We start from the raw sequence: 16,336 nt of genomic DNA, 5'->3' as shown, positions 1-16,336 counted from the left end.
GTGAGAATAGACAAGATGAGTATGGAGTCAGTGGGAGCATAGCACGCACTTACAAAGAGATATACACGCACATAGACAATACACACACTCACACACACATATGTATACATAATATGTAGACATATACTTCTCGGTCTGTCTGTCTGTCTCTCTCTCTCTATATATATATATATCTGTGTGTGTGTATAATGAAATATATATCAAGTATTATTAAGTAAGAAAATGAAGAGTTTAAAGGAATATAAATTAATTTATTAACATATTGTTGATTAAGCCTCTTTACTCTTTTACTTGTTTAAGTCATTTGACTGTGGCCATGCTGGAGCACCGCCTTTAGTCAAGCAAATCAACCCAGGACTTATTCTTTGTAAGCCCAGTACTTATTCTATCAGTCTCTTTTGTCAAACTGCTAAGTTACGGGGGATGTAAACACACCACCATCCGTTGTCAAGCGATGTTGGGGGGACAAACACAGACACACAAACACGCACACATACATACATATATATATACATATACACGACAGGCTTCTTTCAGTTTCCGTCTACCAAATCCACTCACAAGGCTTTGGTCGGCCCAAAGCTATAGTAGAAGACACTTGCCCAAGGTACCATGCAGCGGGAATGAACCCGGAACCATGTGGTTGGTGAGCAACCTACTTACCACACAGCCACTCTTGCACCGATATATATATATATATATATATATATATTATATATATATATATATATATATGAATATATATATATATATATCATCATCATCATTTAACGTCCGCTTTCCATGCTAGCATGGGTTGGACGGTTCAACTGGGGTCTGGGGAGCCCGAAGGCTGCACCAGGCCAGTCAGATCTGGCAGTGTTTCCACAGCTGGATGCCCTTCCTAACGCCAACCATTCCGAGAGTGTAGTGGGTGATTTTATGTGCCACCGACACAGGTGCCAGACGAGGCTGGCAGACGGCCACGCTCGGATGGTGTTTTTTATGTGCCACCGACACAGAGGCAGATGAGGCTGGCGAACGGCCACGATCGGATGGTGTTTGTTACGTGCCCACATATATATATATATATATATATATATATATATATATATATATATAAATATATATATATTATAAGTATGTATGTATGTATGTATGTATGTATGTATATATTATCTTAATATATTCAGGTTTAATCCTTCTAATTATTCTTCCTAAAAACATATTTAGAGGAATGCATACAAGATAATTGTTTCTTGTCTGGAATCAAAGAGTTTGTGTTTAGAATCTGAAACATTTCTTCCATGCATAATTCACAGAACCCATCAGAAATTCTATAGGAGTTGGTGTGGCTAATAATCTCCCATTGAAGTTTATTAGTTTTATTTTTGTCTTTTAACATTCATACAAATTTGTTTAGTAGTAAGTAGTAGTAGTAGTGGTGGTGGTGGTGGTGGTAGTACTGTAGTAGTAGTAGTAGTAGTAGTAGTAGTAGCAGCAGCAGAAGCAGAAGCAGTAGCAGTAGTAGTAGTAGCAGCAGAAGCAGAAGCGTAGTAGTAGTAGTAGTAGTAGTAGTAGTAGTAGTAGCAGCAGCAGCAGCAGAAGCAGTAGTAGTAGTAGTAGTAGTAGTAGCAGAAGCAGAAGCAGCAGTAGTAGTAGTAGTAGCAGCAGTAGTAATAGTAGTAGTAGTCGTACCAATCTCCTTGCTGGTATAGGCCACAGCCATTTTATTGGTGTTCAGCATGGGCGTGAAGTGTGTGACCCAGAGGTCTTTTGACCGGCAGGACTCAGTGGTCAGCTTCTCACATCTCTGCTGTTGGAGGTTACTGTTCCAAATGGAGGCTATTCCTTCCTATAAGACAAACAGACAGACAGAGCCAATTAGTTCAGTCCAGTGCGGCAACATCATACACTTAGGTTAATAGGGCTTTAGAGCTTTCCTACTGCTCTCCCTCTCTCTCTCTCTCCCTCACTGTCTTCTCTCCACTGTCAAAGATAATGAAAAATATAAAAAACTGATCGTATTTAAACCTAATTATAATTTTAATCTTTGCGTAGGAGTGGCTGTGTGGTAAGTAGCTTGCTTACCAACGACATGGTTCCGGGTTCAGTCCCACTGTGTGGCACCTTGGGCAAGTGTCTTCTACAATAGTCTCGGGCCGACCAAAGCCTTGTGAGTGGATTTGGTAGATGGAAACTAAAAGAAGTCCATTGTATATATATATATATATATGTGTGTGTGTGTGTGAGTGTATATGTTTGTGTGTCTGTGTTTGTCCCCCCAACATCGCTTGACAACCGACGCTGGTGTGTTTACGTCCCTGTAACTTAGCAGTTCGGCAAAAGAGACCGATAGAATAAGTACTAGGCTTACAAAGAATAAGTCCTGGGGTCGACTTGCTCGACTAAAGGTGATGTTCCAGCATGGCCACAGTCAAATGACTGAAACAAATAAAAAGAGTAAAAAAAGTAACCCTTTCAACAATCCAATTGTCTCTAACTCTATATGTCCACTAGCGTAGCTGGGGGTGGGGTGGTAGGTGGTAGGGGTCATCCTCCTCAGGTAGAATTTTCAAAGGGGCACCACTTTTGGGTCTGCTGTAGGTAATATATTTTTTTGGTCGGGTCCAGGGGTGGCAAACATAAGGACTGCCCCATGCGGAACATGCTCTAGTGATGCTAGTGTTATAGGTCTTGCAAGATTCAATACAAACTCAAGCCAGCATGGACAATAGATCTTAAATGATGATGATGATGATGATATATATATATTCTTTTATTCTTTTACTTGTTTCAGTCATTTGACTGCGGCCATGCTGGAGCACCGCCTTTAATCGAGCAACTCGACCCCGGGACTTATTCTTTTGTAAGCCCAATACTTATTCTATCGGTCTCTTCTGCCAAACCGCTAAGTGACGGGGACGTAAACACACCACCATCGGTTGTCAAGCAATGCTAGGGGGACAAACACAGACACACAAACACACACATACATATATATACATATACATATATACGACAGGCTTCTTTCAGTTTCCGTCTACCAAATCCACTCACAAGGCATTGGTCAGCCCGGGGCTATAGCAGAAGACACTTGCCCAAGATGCCACGCAGTGGGACTGAACCCGGAACCATGTGGTTGGTAAGCAAGCTACTTACCACACAGCCACTCCTATGCATATATACTTTATTAAAAATCAGAAAAAATATCACAAAAACTGTTACTCAGAGTTTCCCGTTCCCGTTCGTCGGACTGTTTTTCTTTCACTTCAACCACAGTCCGAGTGGTCAGACATCGACTCCACCTCCACTCCCACTCTGTCTTCCTGTTTGAACAAGAACGTGAAACTCTGAGTAACAGCTTTTGTTATATTTCTGCTGCTTTTTAATAAAGCATATTACTCTACCTCTGGTATTCGAGTACTATTTTTTTCCACCTTGTTTCACATTTATGTGTTTACTCCAGTATTTTTTTTTTCTTTTACTTGTTTTAGTCATTTGACTGTGGCCATGCTGGAGTACCGCCTTTTTAGTCGAGGAAATCGACCCCAGGAATTATTCTTTGTAAGCCCAGTACTTATTCTATCGGTCTCTTTTGCCGAACTGCTAATATATACTCATGTGCTGTATTCTCTTTTTTTTCTGGTTGCATCATCAAATACACACACACAAGGAGGGACATATTGGATAATGTAGTCCAATGTACACTATACCTCAACAAAAGATGGGATGGTCATTGCCAGAACCCCTTTAGTAATATATCTGCTAAATTAGAGGTGAACTGGGCTAAACAACAAAGATGGACACATTAGATAATGTAGTCCTAGATACACTATGCCTCAATAAACGATGGGATGGTCAAATCTGGAACATATTTGATCATAGGTCTACTGGATCTGGACTGACCTAGGGCTAAGCAACAACAATAACAACAAATTTGGGGCAGTGTTTAAAAAATAAAGAATTGCCAAATATGGTAAAAACTCACCTTACTGATGACCAAATACTTGTGAGAATTCTTCAGGTAGGTCACCCTCTGGATTGTCTCTTTATGAGGACTGTAAGAATGGAAAATGGAAAAGTAAAAAAATAAATCATTTTGTTTTCTTTCTGTCATGTTGATTTAGTTATAATTGTTCTTTAGCCCTGATTAAACAGACCTATGATCAAAGACTTTCTATCTGTGACCATCCAGGCTTTTTTCCCATGTGTAAAGAATCCAAGAGTGCTATTGTCCAACATTGGAGCTAGACATTTACAGGACTTATAAGCATCACATGTGCCAGTTATGTCCTGGTTTTGTACATCTGATGATCATAGGCGTCACCAAGCTTACATGAAACTTAGAGTTATGCAACCTGTTCTGTTCACTGTACGAATGTTATAAAACTATCTTTTATCTTTTAACCTTTACTTGTTTCTGTCATTTGACTGTGGCCATGCTGGGGCACCGCCTTGATGGGTTTTAGTCAAACAAATCCACCACAGGACTTATTCCAGTGGTCACTTTTGCCGAACCACTAAGTTATGAGGACATAAACATATATATATATATATGATGGGCTTCTTTCAGTTTCCATCTACCAAATGCACTCACAAGGCTTTGGTCAGCCAGAGGCTATAGTGCCATGCAGTGGGACTGAACCTGGAACAATGTGGTTGGGAAGCAAGTTACTTACCACACAGCCATGCCTGCACCTACATACATATTTGGGCGAGTCTGTGTGCTTCTGTATGTGTGTGTGTATGTGAGGGGGTGTAAGGAAAAGAAACAAATAAAAAACAAGAAAAAGAAGAATAGAGAAGAAAAAGAAAAAGAAATGGCAAGGAATCAATGAAAAACAAATTGAAACACCTTGAAAAGAATCTTCTATAGTTTGTGGCAGAAAAACCTCCCATATTTCACAGAGCCATTCTTATAACAGTGGTAAAGTTAAGCAAATAATAATAGGATTTTCCTATAGCTAATATTTTACTGAATGTGGCTAGCCACTGTGGGTGGGGTGTTACTGATGCTTTTAGCCCCAGGAGATCAGACAGTGGATGCTGTGAAAAACGTTAAATATTATTATTTGCAAAGGTCTCCTTCATCAAAAACCGGTGTTTACCATGCGTTGACGAGAGGCAATTACCTTGAAACTATAGTCCGTATGTATCACTTAGGTTTTCAAGGGAGGATGACCTCCCTTTGCAAATAACACAAGGGCACTGAAATTTTGTGTCTAAGGCCAGCTGGTGACGTTGATCTCCTGGGGCTAAAAGCATCAGTAACACCCCACCCCCAGTGGCTAGCCACATTCAGATGGCTAGTACACTTTACGTTAATGTTTTACTGTTTTGTCTTAATTAACTACTTTGGCTTGCACTGGTATATAATTTAGATTTTTCAAAATTTGAAACGTTTATCAAACGGTAAAGTGCAGGGACATTTTGCCGCACTCTGTATGAATCGTACGTTTGAAGCCAAACCAGTGGAATCTTGTTAATTTCTCAGGTTACGAATCATCCATCACAGATGACATCATAATTAAGTTTTCGACTACAGCTACAAGTCTCATTATTGGCAGAGAATTGGCAGACTCGTTACAACATTAAACAAACTGCCTTCTGGCATTTGTTTTGACTGCTTCAGTCCTGGTTTCAAATCCTGCTGGGGTCGACTATATCTTTCATCCTTCTGGGATCAATAGAATAAAGTTCCAATGCAGTACCAAGTGCCCTCTCCTTAAACTTACTGACCTAGAAGTTATCAGAAACCATTGATGTTTTTATTAGTTTACTTCTTACAAATCCTGGTCTTATTTGCTCAAGTTGATTCTGTGAGAGCAGACAGAAACCTGTCACCAGAGGCCTCACAGGGTCTATTTCCATAAAATATAAGCTTTGGTACCTGGTTGTTAAGTTATTGTGGAAGATACTCAACACCCAAGCGCCAATCTCAAAATCCTATTATTATTGTTGTTATAGCTATTATTATTATTGTTATTATTATCATTATTATTATTATTATTATTGATCATTATTATTATTATTATTATTATTATTATTATTATTATCATTTTATTATCTTTGCACAGCTTCTAACACTGGAGATGTACTACAGTGTCAGCTGTTCACTACCAGTGAACTAAGGTAACACCCCTTATTTTTCGAGCACCATCCAGAATATTCAAGTAATTCCAAGCAGTGCTGTTTTCTGCAAGTGCTCCATCCTTATTGCAGCCCATATTTGTTCCATGTACTTCTCAAGATTTTACTCACTGTTCCCAGGGCTCCAACAATTATTGGTACTACTACCACCTTTATCAGCGACCACAACTGCTTCTTCTTCTTCTTCTCCACCTCCTCCTCCTCTGGAAGTCATCTGCTCGCAATACCAGAGGGCGCACACTCTCCTACCCTGATATAATCTCCAGGGATACAGGCATCCAGCAACAGGACCTCCGTAATGCTATGATGGACTGTGAAGTCTGGTGTAACGCAGTAAATTCCATTGTCTCGACCACAGTCGAACAATGATTATGATGATCTTCTTCTTCTTCTTCTTCTTCTTCTTCTTCTATGTATGTATATATATATATATATAATATATATATATATACACACACACATATATACAATAATGCCTTGATATAAGATTAAATTTGTTCCCCGGAGACTGTACATAAAGCAATAACTCGTAAAGCAGAGAAGCAATTTCCCAAAGTGGCAAATGTTATAAATCGTAATTCATTCCCAGCAAAATATTTTACCAATAAATTCACAATACTAGTAAATAAATGGCAATAAAACAACATTCGAATGTAAAGAACATTTGATGTAAATTAAAAAGAATAATGCACCAATCCGATTGTGGCCATTGCCAGCCTCGCCTGGCACCTGTGCAGGTGGCACGTAAAAAGCACCCACTACACTCACGGGAGTGGTTGGCGTTAGGAAGGGCATCCAGCTGTAGAAACACTGCCAGATAAGACTGGAGCCTGGGGCAGCCTTCTGGCTTCCCAGATCCCCGTTCGAACCGTCCAACCCATGCTAGCATGGAGAACGAACGTTAAACGATGATGATGATGATCAAGATCATTTATAATACAAAATATCATTATTAAAATGATGCAGCACAGAATTTTGTCAGTGAACAGGTCGCAGTCTCAAAGCGCCGAAAATAATTTGGTAAATTAAATTTAAATGTTGAAGTGAATCTAACGGTTTTTGTGTGATTCTTAAATGGCTTACAAACACCTTCCATGCTGCAATTGTTTTCGTTCCAACACACGATCTCAGATCAGGTCACTTGCTGTGCAAGTACATCTTCGTAATATTATTAAAATCTTTTTCTGAATTACTTTCACTTGCACGAGGCTCGCACACACCATCACTAATAGATGTGATCCCCGATTCACAAGCACTCATAGACAGACTTGTAGACTTCTTTTAAAAAAACAAGTCTACGGTTGTTTGTTAAGAAGCTTTTTTTTTTTTTGCTCTCTATAAATTTCTCAGTAACACACAGAAGCATTTGTTATGGCAGCAGAAACTTTTGCACTTCATTCAAAATTTGGGATCTGGTGCCTAAAAATAAAATAAAACTCGTAAACTTGGGATCTCGTAAACCAGAATATTACTTAATGTATATATGTGTGTGTGTGTGTTTATATTATATATATATATATATATATATATATTCTATATATATGTGTGTGTGTGTGTGTGTGTGTATATATATATGAATATATATATAAATATATATATATGTATGTATATATATATATGACTATACATGTGTGTTTATATATATACATATATATATATATGAATATATATGTGTGTGTATATATATATACATATATATATATTTATATATATATATGAATATGTGTGTGTGTGTGTGTGTAATATATATAATATATATATAAGTCAACACACATGCATATATACGTAGACACATTTCATATCTACAACCACAGGAATTTTTTCTTAATGAGAAAAGATAAGAAGATAGAGAGAGAGAATAGCGCTACTCCCACCGGCTCCCCCATACCCCATCCCCAGCACCAATTCCAGAAGCACCCCACCACCACCACCACCACCACCATCACCAACATCAACACTATCAGCTATCAACAATAACACTTACACCATCACCACCACCACCCCTCCACCACCACCACCACCACCACCACCCCTCCCCACCACCACACCCCTCCTCCACCACCACCCCTCCACCACCACCACCACCCCTCCTCCATCACCACCACCCCTCCTCCACCACCACCACCACCACCACCACCCCTCCTCCATCACCACCACCCCTCCTCCACCACCACCATCACCACCACCACCATCAGATAATGGCTGTATCAACATGTTAATGGTGGTGGTAGACTCGCAGGTAGTTGGATAATGGCACTAGACCAAAACAAAGATTTTACACAGCGCACATACATACAAACATATATATGTATATACATATGTACACATATATACACATATAAATTATATACATATATACATATATAAGTATATACATATTTATATATATATATATATATGATGATGATGATGATGATGATATATATATATATATATATATATTATGTTTTATATGTAATATATATGTATATATATGTATATACACATGTGTATATAGTCTTTTTAACTGGAAGCTGAGATGTTAATCCTGTGTATTTCTAGAAATACTTTTTTGTGTGTATATATATGTATATGCATTTATGTATGTATATATATATATACGTATATATATATATATATATATATATATATATATATGTATATATACATATATGTGTATAAATATATACATATACATATATATATATAAATATACATACACACGCATATACATATGTATATATATATATATATGTGTATGCGTGTGTGTATGTGTATCTATGTATACAAAGCTACAGAGATATATGCACATAAAAATCCATGTATGTGTGTGTGTGTGTGTGTGTGTGTACATACACCTACATGTGTCTGTGTCTATATACGTATACACATATAAAGCTACACACACACATACGCAACTACACACCCACCCAGGTGCATACCATGTTCATTTTACAAATTTCCAAAATTAAACTCAAAAGTTAGTCAGAAACGTAAATAGAGAAATCTTTCTCTGTTGTGGGGTTGAAAATAATGTTCAAAGTCCATTCCAGAAGTTTTGAGACATTTTAGCAAAGGCAGCAACAATAGTCCGACCATATTTATATTGCAGAATCATTCTTCTTCTTCTCCTTCCTCTTCTTCCTTCTTCTTCTTCTTCTTCTTCTCTCCTCTTCTTCTTCTTCCTCCTCTTCCTCTTCCTCTTCTTCTACTTCCCCTTCTTCTTCTTCTTCTTCTTGCAGAGTTGTTAGCACGCTGGGCGAAGTGCTTAGTGGTATTTTGTCTGTCTTTACGTTCTGAGTTCAAATTCTGCCGTGGTTGACTTTGCCTTTCATCCTTTTGGGGTCGATAAATTAAGTACCAGTTGCATACTGGAGTCGATCTAATTGACTGGTCCCCTCCCCCAAAACTTCAGGCCTTTTGCCTAGGGTAGAAAAGAATATTGTAATCTTAATATATCATCCCTATACATGTAATAAGCTGACCTCCCAACTTTTGCTATTCTAGATTGAAGGAGATGATTGTAACATCGCTTTGAACATCATCATCATCATCATCATCAACGTTTAACGTCCGTTTTCCATGCTAGCATGGGTTGGACGGTTCGACCGGGGTCTGGGAAGCCAGGAGGCTGCACCAGGCTCCAGTCTGATCTGGCAGTGTTTCTACAGCTGGATGCCCTTCCTAACGCCAACCACTCTGTGAGTGTAGTGGGTGCTTTTTACATGCCAGGGGAGGCTGGCAGCGACCACGATCGGTTGGTGCTTTTTACGTGCCACTGGCACGGAAGCCAGTTGAGTGGTGCTGGCAACAACCACGTTCGGATGGTGCTTTTTACGTGCCACCGGCACTGGTATCATAACTACAATTTCCATTGATTTTGATCGATTTCGATTTCGATTTCACTTGCCTCAACAGGTCTTCGCAAGCAGAGTTTTGTGTCTCAAGAAGGAAAGGTATGCATAAGTGGACTGGCACCATCCCAGGTAAAGGCCACAGGTCTCACTTGTCCTGCCGGGTCTTCTCACGCACAGCATATTTCCAAAGGTCTCGGTCACTAGTCATTGCCTCAGTGAGACCTAATTTTCGAAGGTTGTGTTTCACCACCTTACCAAAATAAACACAGTCACAGCTGACTCCAAGGGTCATTCCAGAAGTTTTGAGACTTTTTTAGGAGAAGCTGTTATAACTGTCCTACGTCATCATCATCATCAATATTTTAGTATAACATCACTAGGCATCAAATAAGCTGACCTGCCCACTTTCGTTATTCCAGAATGAAGGGGACAGCTGTAACCGCAGTCTGAACCTACCCTGCTAAATAAACACAGCTCGTCACAGTTGACTGGGTTTGCTGAATGCATCAGGAAGCTTGCGATGTTATTGAGTATTGTATTAAAACGGACAAAAATGCCACAGAAACTTATGAATTGCTGCAGACTGGTCATGGATTAGCTTGCATGAGTTGAGCATGTTTTTTGCAGATAAAACAAAGTGGTCAAGTTCCTTTTGGGTGTTGGGCCTCATGGCGGCAATGACCAAGACCATTGGCATTATGTCGTGCTTAAGAAGAAGAACCATCAAGCTGTGCAAAATTGCATTTGTGACAGATACGGGTGTCATGCAAATGGCACCTGTGCCAGTGGCACGTAAGAGCACCCAGTCCACTTTGTAAAGTGGTTGGTGTTAGGAAGGGCATCCAGCTGTAGAAAACTCTGCCAAATTACACTGGCTCCTTGTGCAGCCTTCCAGCGTACCAGCCCATTCAAACACAACTATTATTATTATTATTATTATCATTATTATTATTATCATTATTATTATTATCATTATTATTATTATCATTATTATTATTATCATTATTATTATGAAGCACAACACACATCTTAAGGAATGTATTATCTGTCTGAGGAACTTGTTGACTTGACAGATGACTAAAGACTCTGGGCATCTTTATCTACACTGTATTACAAAGGAATAATAATAATAATAATGATAATAATAATAATAATAATAACAACAACATCAATAATAATAACTGATCAATTGTTCCACCAATACTCTGAACAGACAATCAATTAGTTAGTTGGTAAAACATTTAACCAATTGATTAACAATAAAGAAGTGGAATTGAACCTGTGCATGTATCTATTTTTATTATTGACGTAATGACCGTCCCAAGAGACAACAACATTTGTTTCAACACCCAAATTTTACATCAAAAATCTTGCAAGCCAAATACAAAAACGAAGCAAAACTACATATATATATGTGTGTGTGTGTGTGTGCGTGTGTGTATATATAAATGTATACTACATATATATACTACATATATAAATATATATACACACATACACACACATGTATATATAAACTGTAGTGCGTAGGATGATGTTTTTCGTAATGTGAGCAATACTGATAAAGTTTCAACCAAAGTGCTGTTCAAATAGTTTATAGCAAAAACTGAAATGTATAGTGGTGTATATATGTGTATATATATATATATATATTTATACATATACATGTGTGTGTGTGTGTGTGTGTCTATGAGAGTGGGGAGTTGTAAAAGAGACAAGCTTGAAGGTGTGTGTGTGTGGGGGGGGGCTTTGGCAGTTTGAATTCTAAGAGCAGATTAGACTTATAGGCATGAGCTCTGACAAGAATGTGTGTGTGTATATATGTCTATGTACATAAACATACATATACATATATATATATAAACATACATATACATGTATACACACATACATGTATATTTATATATATATATATACACACTCACACATGTATATATGTATATAATTGCTTGTATATAGATAGCTATATAGATAAGTAAATAAAGAACTACATAGATACATAGATGGACAGGTACATATGTATGTGTGTGTATGTATATATATATATATATATATATATATATATTATACACACACACACCTTACACATATGTTTATCTATATTTAATATATATGCATTTACGTGTATGTATGTATATATAGACGTACACAAACATGCATGTATGCATTTGTGTGTATATTCGTGTATTTAAACGCCCAGTAAACATTAACTATTAAAGAGACGACCATATGTCCGATTAACGAGTTTAATTAGTATTTTGAAGAGTTCATATTATTATTAGTTGTACTTACAAGTGTATACATGATATTTGTGTTTTGCGTATAATGAGAGAATGAGAGAGAGAGAGCGAGAGGGAAACAGGTGAGTGTGTATTAGTGAGTGTATATATATGATACAAGGTGTTAGAACAGATGAAACGCAGGAGAAATATTATATGTATGTGTGTTTAGGAGCACATATAGATACACACACACGCTTATATATACACACACACACACACATATATATATATATAACATATCTTCTGTTTCATTTCCTCACACAGCATGCATCCTATATGTATATACATATGTATGCATATATGTAGTTATGTATGTATATACGTATGTGGGTATAGGTATGTATGTGTATAGAAATATATGTTTGTAAATATATATACAAACATGTATTTAGACATGTAGATATATGTATATATGTGTGTGCGTGTGCATATATATGTAAACATATGTATGTATTATATATATATATAATATATATATATTATATATATATATATAGGGTTGTATGTATAATATTCCACACACACACATGCATATATATATAGAGAGATACATACACACACAAACACATATATAGATATATATAAATACACGCATATATATATATGTATGCATATCCACATCCTCGCACACACACACACCCATACAGCTCCACCCACCCAGTCCTGCCCACAACCACCATCAGCCCCACACCACATATACCCACCGCTCCATCCGCACCCACCCACCCATGCACCCATGTTTATCTGATTCTAAAACAGAGAAAAATCTTCCTGAAATATAAACTTCTGGCCACAAACGAACAAAAAGTGTAAAAAACAAAACTTAAAAGAGAGAGATGGAGAAAAAGTATTCAAAATAGAAATACAAAGAGAGAGGGAGGGAGGGAGGGAGGAGGAGGAGAGAGATAAATCAACTTTAATGAGTTGAAAAGAAGTCATCGGAGTTTTCAACAGCACCATCATCACATCCACAATCTATCATCATCTTCACCATCATCATCATCCCATCATCATCACCACTGCCTTCATCATATCATCATAATCATCCCATGATGATGATGGTGATGATGATAATGATGATGGCAATGATGATGATGTATATATGTATATATATATATATATACATATATCATCATCATCATTTAGCGTCCGCTTTCCATGCTAGCATGGGTTGGACGGTTCAACTGGGGTCTGTGAAGCCGGAAGGCTGCATCAGGCCCAGTCTGATCTGGCAGTGTTTCTATGGCTGGATGCCCTTCCTAACGCCAACCACTCCGTGTGTGTAGTGGGTGCTTTTTACGTGCCACCGGCACAGTTGCTAGATGGGGCTGGCAAACGGCCACGGTCGGATGGTGTTTTTTATGTGCCACCGGCATAGGGGCCAGGCGTGGCTGGCAATGGACACGATCGGACGGTGCTTTTAATGTGCCACCGGCACGGAGGCCAGGTGAGGCTAGACGACGCAAAGGATCGGATGGTGCTTTTTACATACCACCAGCACAGAGGCCTGTAGGGGCGGCACTGGCAATGGCCACGTTCGGATGGTTCGCTTAAGAAAGACGTTCCCATGCTAGAAGAAAGACACACATATATATATATATAATATATATTATAAGTGCAGAAGTGGCTGTGTGGTAAGAAGCTTGCTTCCCAACCACATGGTTCCAGGTTCAGTCCCACTATGTGGGCACTTTGGGCAATTAGCCTCAGGCCGACCAAAGCCTGGTGAGTGCATTTGGTAGATGGAAACTGAAAGAAGCCCACCATATATATATATATATATATATTATATATATATATATATATATGTGTGGTGTTTGTCCCTCCACCATTGCTTGACAACCGATGCTGGCGTGTTTACGTCCCCGTAACTTAGCGGTTTGGCAAGAGAGCCCAATAGAATAAGTAGTAGGCTTACAAAGAGTAAGTCCTGGGGTTGGTTTTGTTCGACTAAAAGGCGGTGCTCCAGCATGGCCACAGGCGAAAATGACTGAAACAAGTAAAAGAATAAAAGAATATACTCGTGTTTTCAGTTTCGTTTTACCTGTTTCCATCAACATACCTCAATAGATAGACAGAAATAAATATCTAGATAGGTGTGTATATATATGCATATGTACAATCAGTATTGATATATATATATACACACACACACACGCATATATTTATGCAGACATGGGAGAATGAGCGTGTCAGATAGAATGACAAGCCTGGCAGATAGAATGATACAGGAAGAAGGAAGGCTGTAAGGAAGGAAGGAAGGAAATGAAAAAGAAAACAAGGAGAAACAATTAAAGGATATTTGATAGTAGCTGCCACAAGCTTACGTAACACAAATATACACATATCATATATATATGTATATATATATGTATGTATATATGTATATATATGTATGTATAGATAAATACACATGCATATATACATGGACACACACATATACAAATTACATACATAAACACACATATATATGTGTGTGTGTGTATATATATATATATATAATTATATATGTGGTGTGTGTGGTGTATCAATTATATATATAATATATATATATATAATATAATATATACATATAATATATGCATATATATATGTATCTATATATACATATAATATGTATATATAGATACATATTATATATACATATACATATATATATATATATATATAATAGATATATATATATATATATTTATAATTATATATATACACATAACATATATATATATTCATATAAATATACACACCCACATACATATATGCATATATATGTACACTTGTATGTATATATCTGCTTACACATATATCATTAAATAAATGGTTGTATACATCTATATGTGTGTGTGTGTGTGTGTACCCACATACACATAGAAACGTATATATAACATACATATGAACATATACACATGCTTATCAACACCCCCACCTCTGCATATGTTTGAATGTTTCTTATTTGAGCCAGAACAAGCGGAATGTAGTAGAGGCGGTGGTAGATGAGTACTTGCAGAGTGGTATTAGAGTATTGGTGGTGGTGGTAGTACAGATCTGTGATAGTAGTATGCTATTGGTTTGGTCATGGTGGTAGTAGAGATGGTAGTATGAGGTTTGTGTCGGTCTAGTGGTATGCTTATGTTGTAGTATAGAATTTGGAGGCACATGGACTAGCGGTTAGGGCAGCGGACTCGTGGTCGAGGGATCTTGGGTTCGAATCTGAGACCAGGCAATGTGTGTGTTTATGAGCGAAACACCTAAGCTCCACGCGGCTCCGGCAAAAGGTAAGGGCGAACTTCTGCTGACTCTTTCGCCACAACTTTCTCTCACTCTTTCTTCCTGCATCTTGCAGCTCACCTGCGACGGACCGGCGTGCCGTCCAGGTGGAGAACCTATATGCCAAGAAAACCGGGAAACCGGCCCTTATGAGCCAGGCATGGCTCGAGAAGGAACAAAAAAGCATAGAATTTGTGTGTTGGTAGTATTGTTTGTGGATGCATATGGATTGTGATCAAATCTGATATGTAGATACCGATGGTATCAGGGTGTGTATAAGTCTTGAAAAAAATTATAAAAATCGATTCCAGGTGAGAATGCGATCAATAAAGCTGTGGGAACGTGCATTTGTAAGCGCAAGTACATCAGCTGTTGCAAATAAATCAGTGTTTCTCAAAGGGGAGGCCTATGGGACGGTGGGACAAGTTGTTTTGAGAAAATTTGGTTTAAATGTTTGCCACTCAGCACCGTCCATTGGACAGGGGGCGTTTTGCTTGTATATATATGTGTGTGTGTGTGTGTGTGTGTGTGTGTGTATATGTTTGTGTGTCTGTGTTTGCCCCCCACCACCACCATCGCTTGACAACTGATGTTGGTGTGTTTACACCCCCATAACTTAGCAGTTCAGCAAAAGAGACCAACAGAAAATAGTACTAGGCTTACAAAGAATATGTCCGAGGGTCGGTTTGTTTGACTCAAGGCGGTGCTCCAGCATGGCTGCAGTCAAATGACTGGAACAAATAAAAGAATATAATATATATATATATATATATATAGACATATACAAGATGGGCTTCTTTCAGTTTCCAGCTATCTAAG

General features: G+C 38.0%; 1 protein-coding gene across 1 annotated transcript in view; it reads right to left on the bottom strand.

The window, feature by feature from the left end:
• Positions 1-16,336, bottom strand: part of LOC115226754 (WD repeat-containing protein on Y chromosome-like) — a 172,659-nt gene that overhangs the window by 44,276 nt on the left and 112,047 nt on the right. Inside the window, exons 8-9 of the mRNA XM_036515118.1 lie at positions 3,971-4,040; positions 1,678-1,834 (exon numbers count right to left, since the gene is read on the bottom strand). Coding sequence (XP_036371011.1) covers positions 1,678-1,834; positions 3,971-4,040 — 227 coding nt within the window. The remainder of the gene's footprint in view (positions 1-1,677; positions 1,835-3,970; positions 4,041-16,336) is intronic.

The sequence above is a fragment of the Octopus sinensis genome, linkage group LG30, assembly GCF_006345805.1.
Source record: "Octopus sinensis linkage group LG30, ASM634580v1, whole genome shotgun sequence".
Taxonomy (NCBI): domain Eukaryota; kingdom Metazoa; phylum Mollusca; class Cephalopoda; order Octopoda; family Octopodidae; genus Octopus; species Octopus sinensis.
The sequence above is the reverse complement of the archived record's forward strand: the minus strand, read 5'-3'. Positions and strand labels throughout refer to the sequence as shown.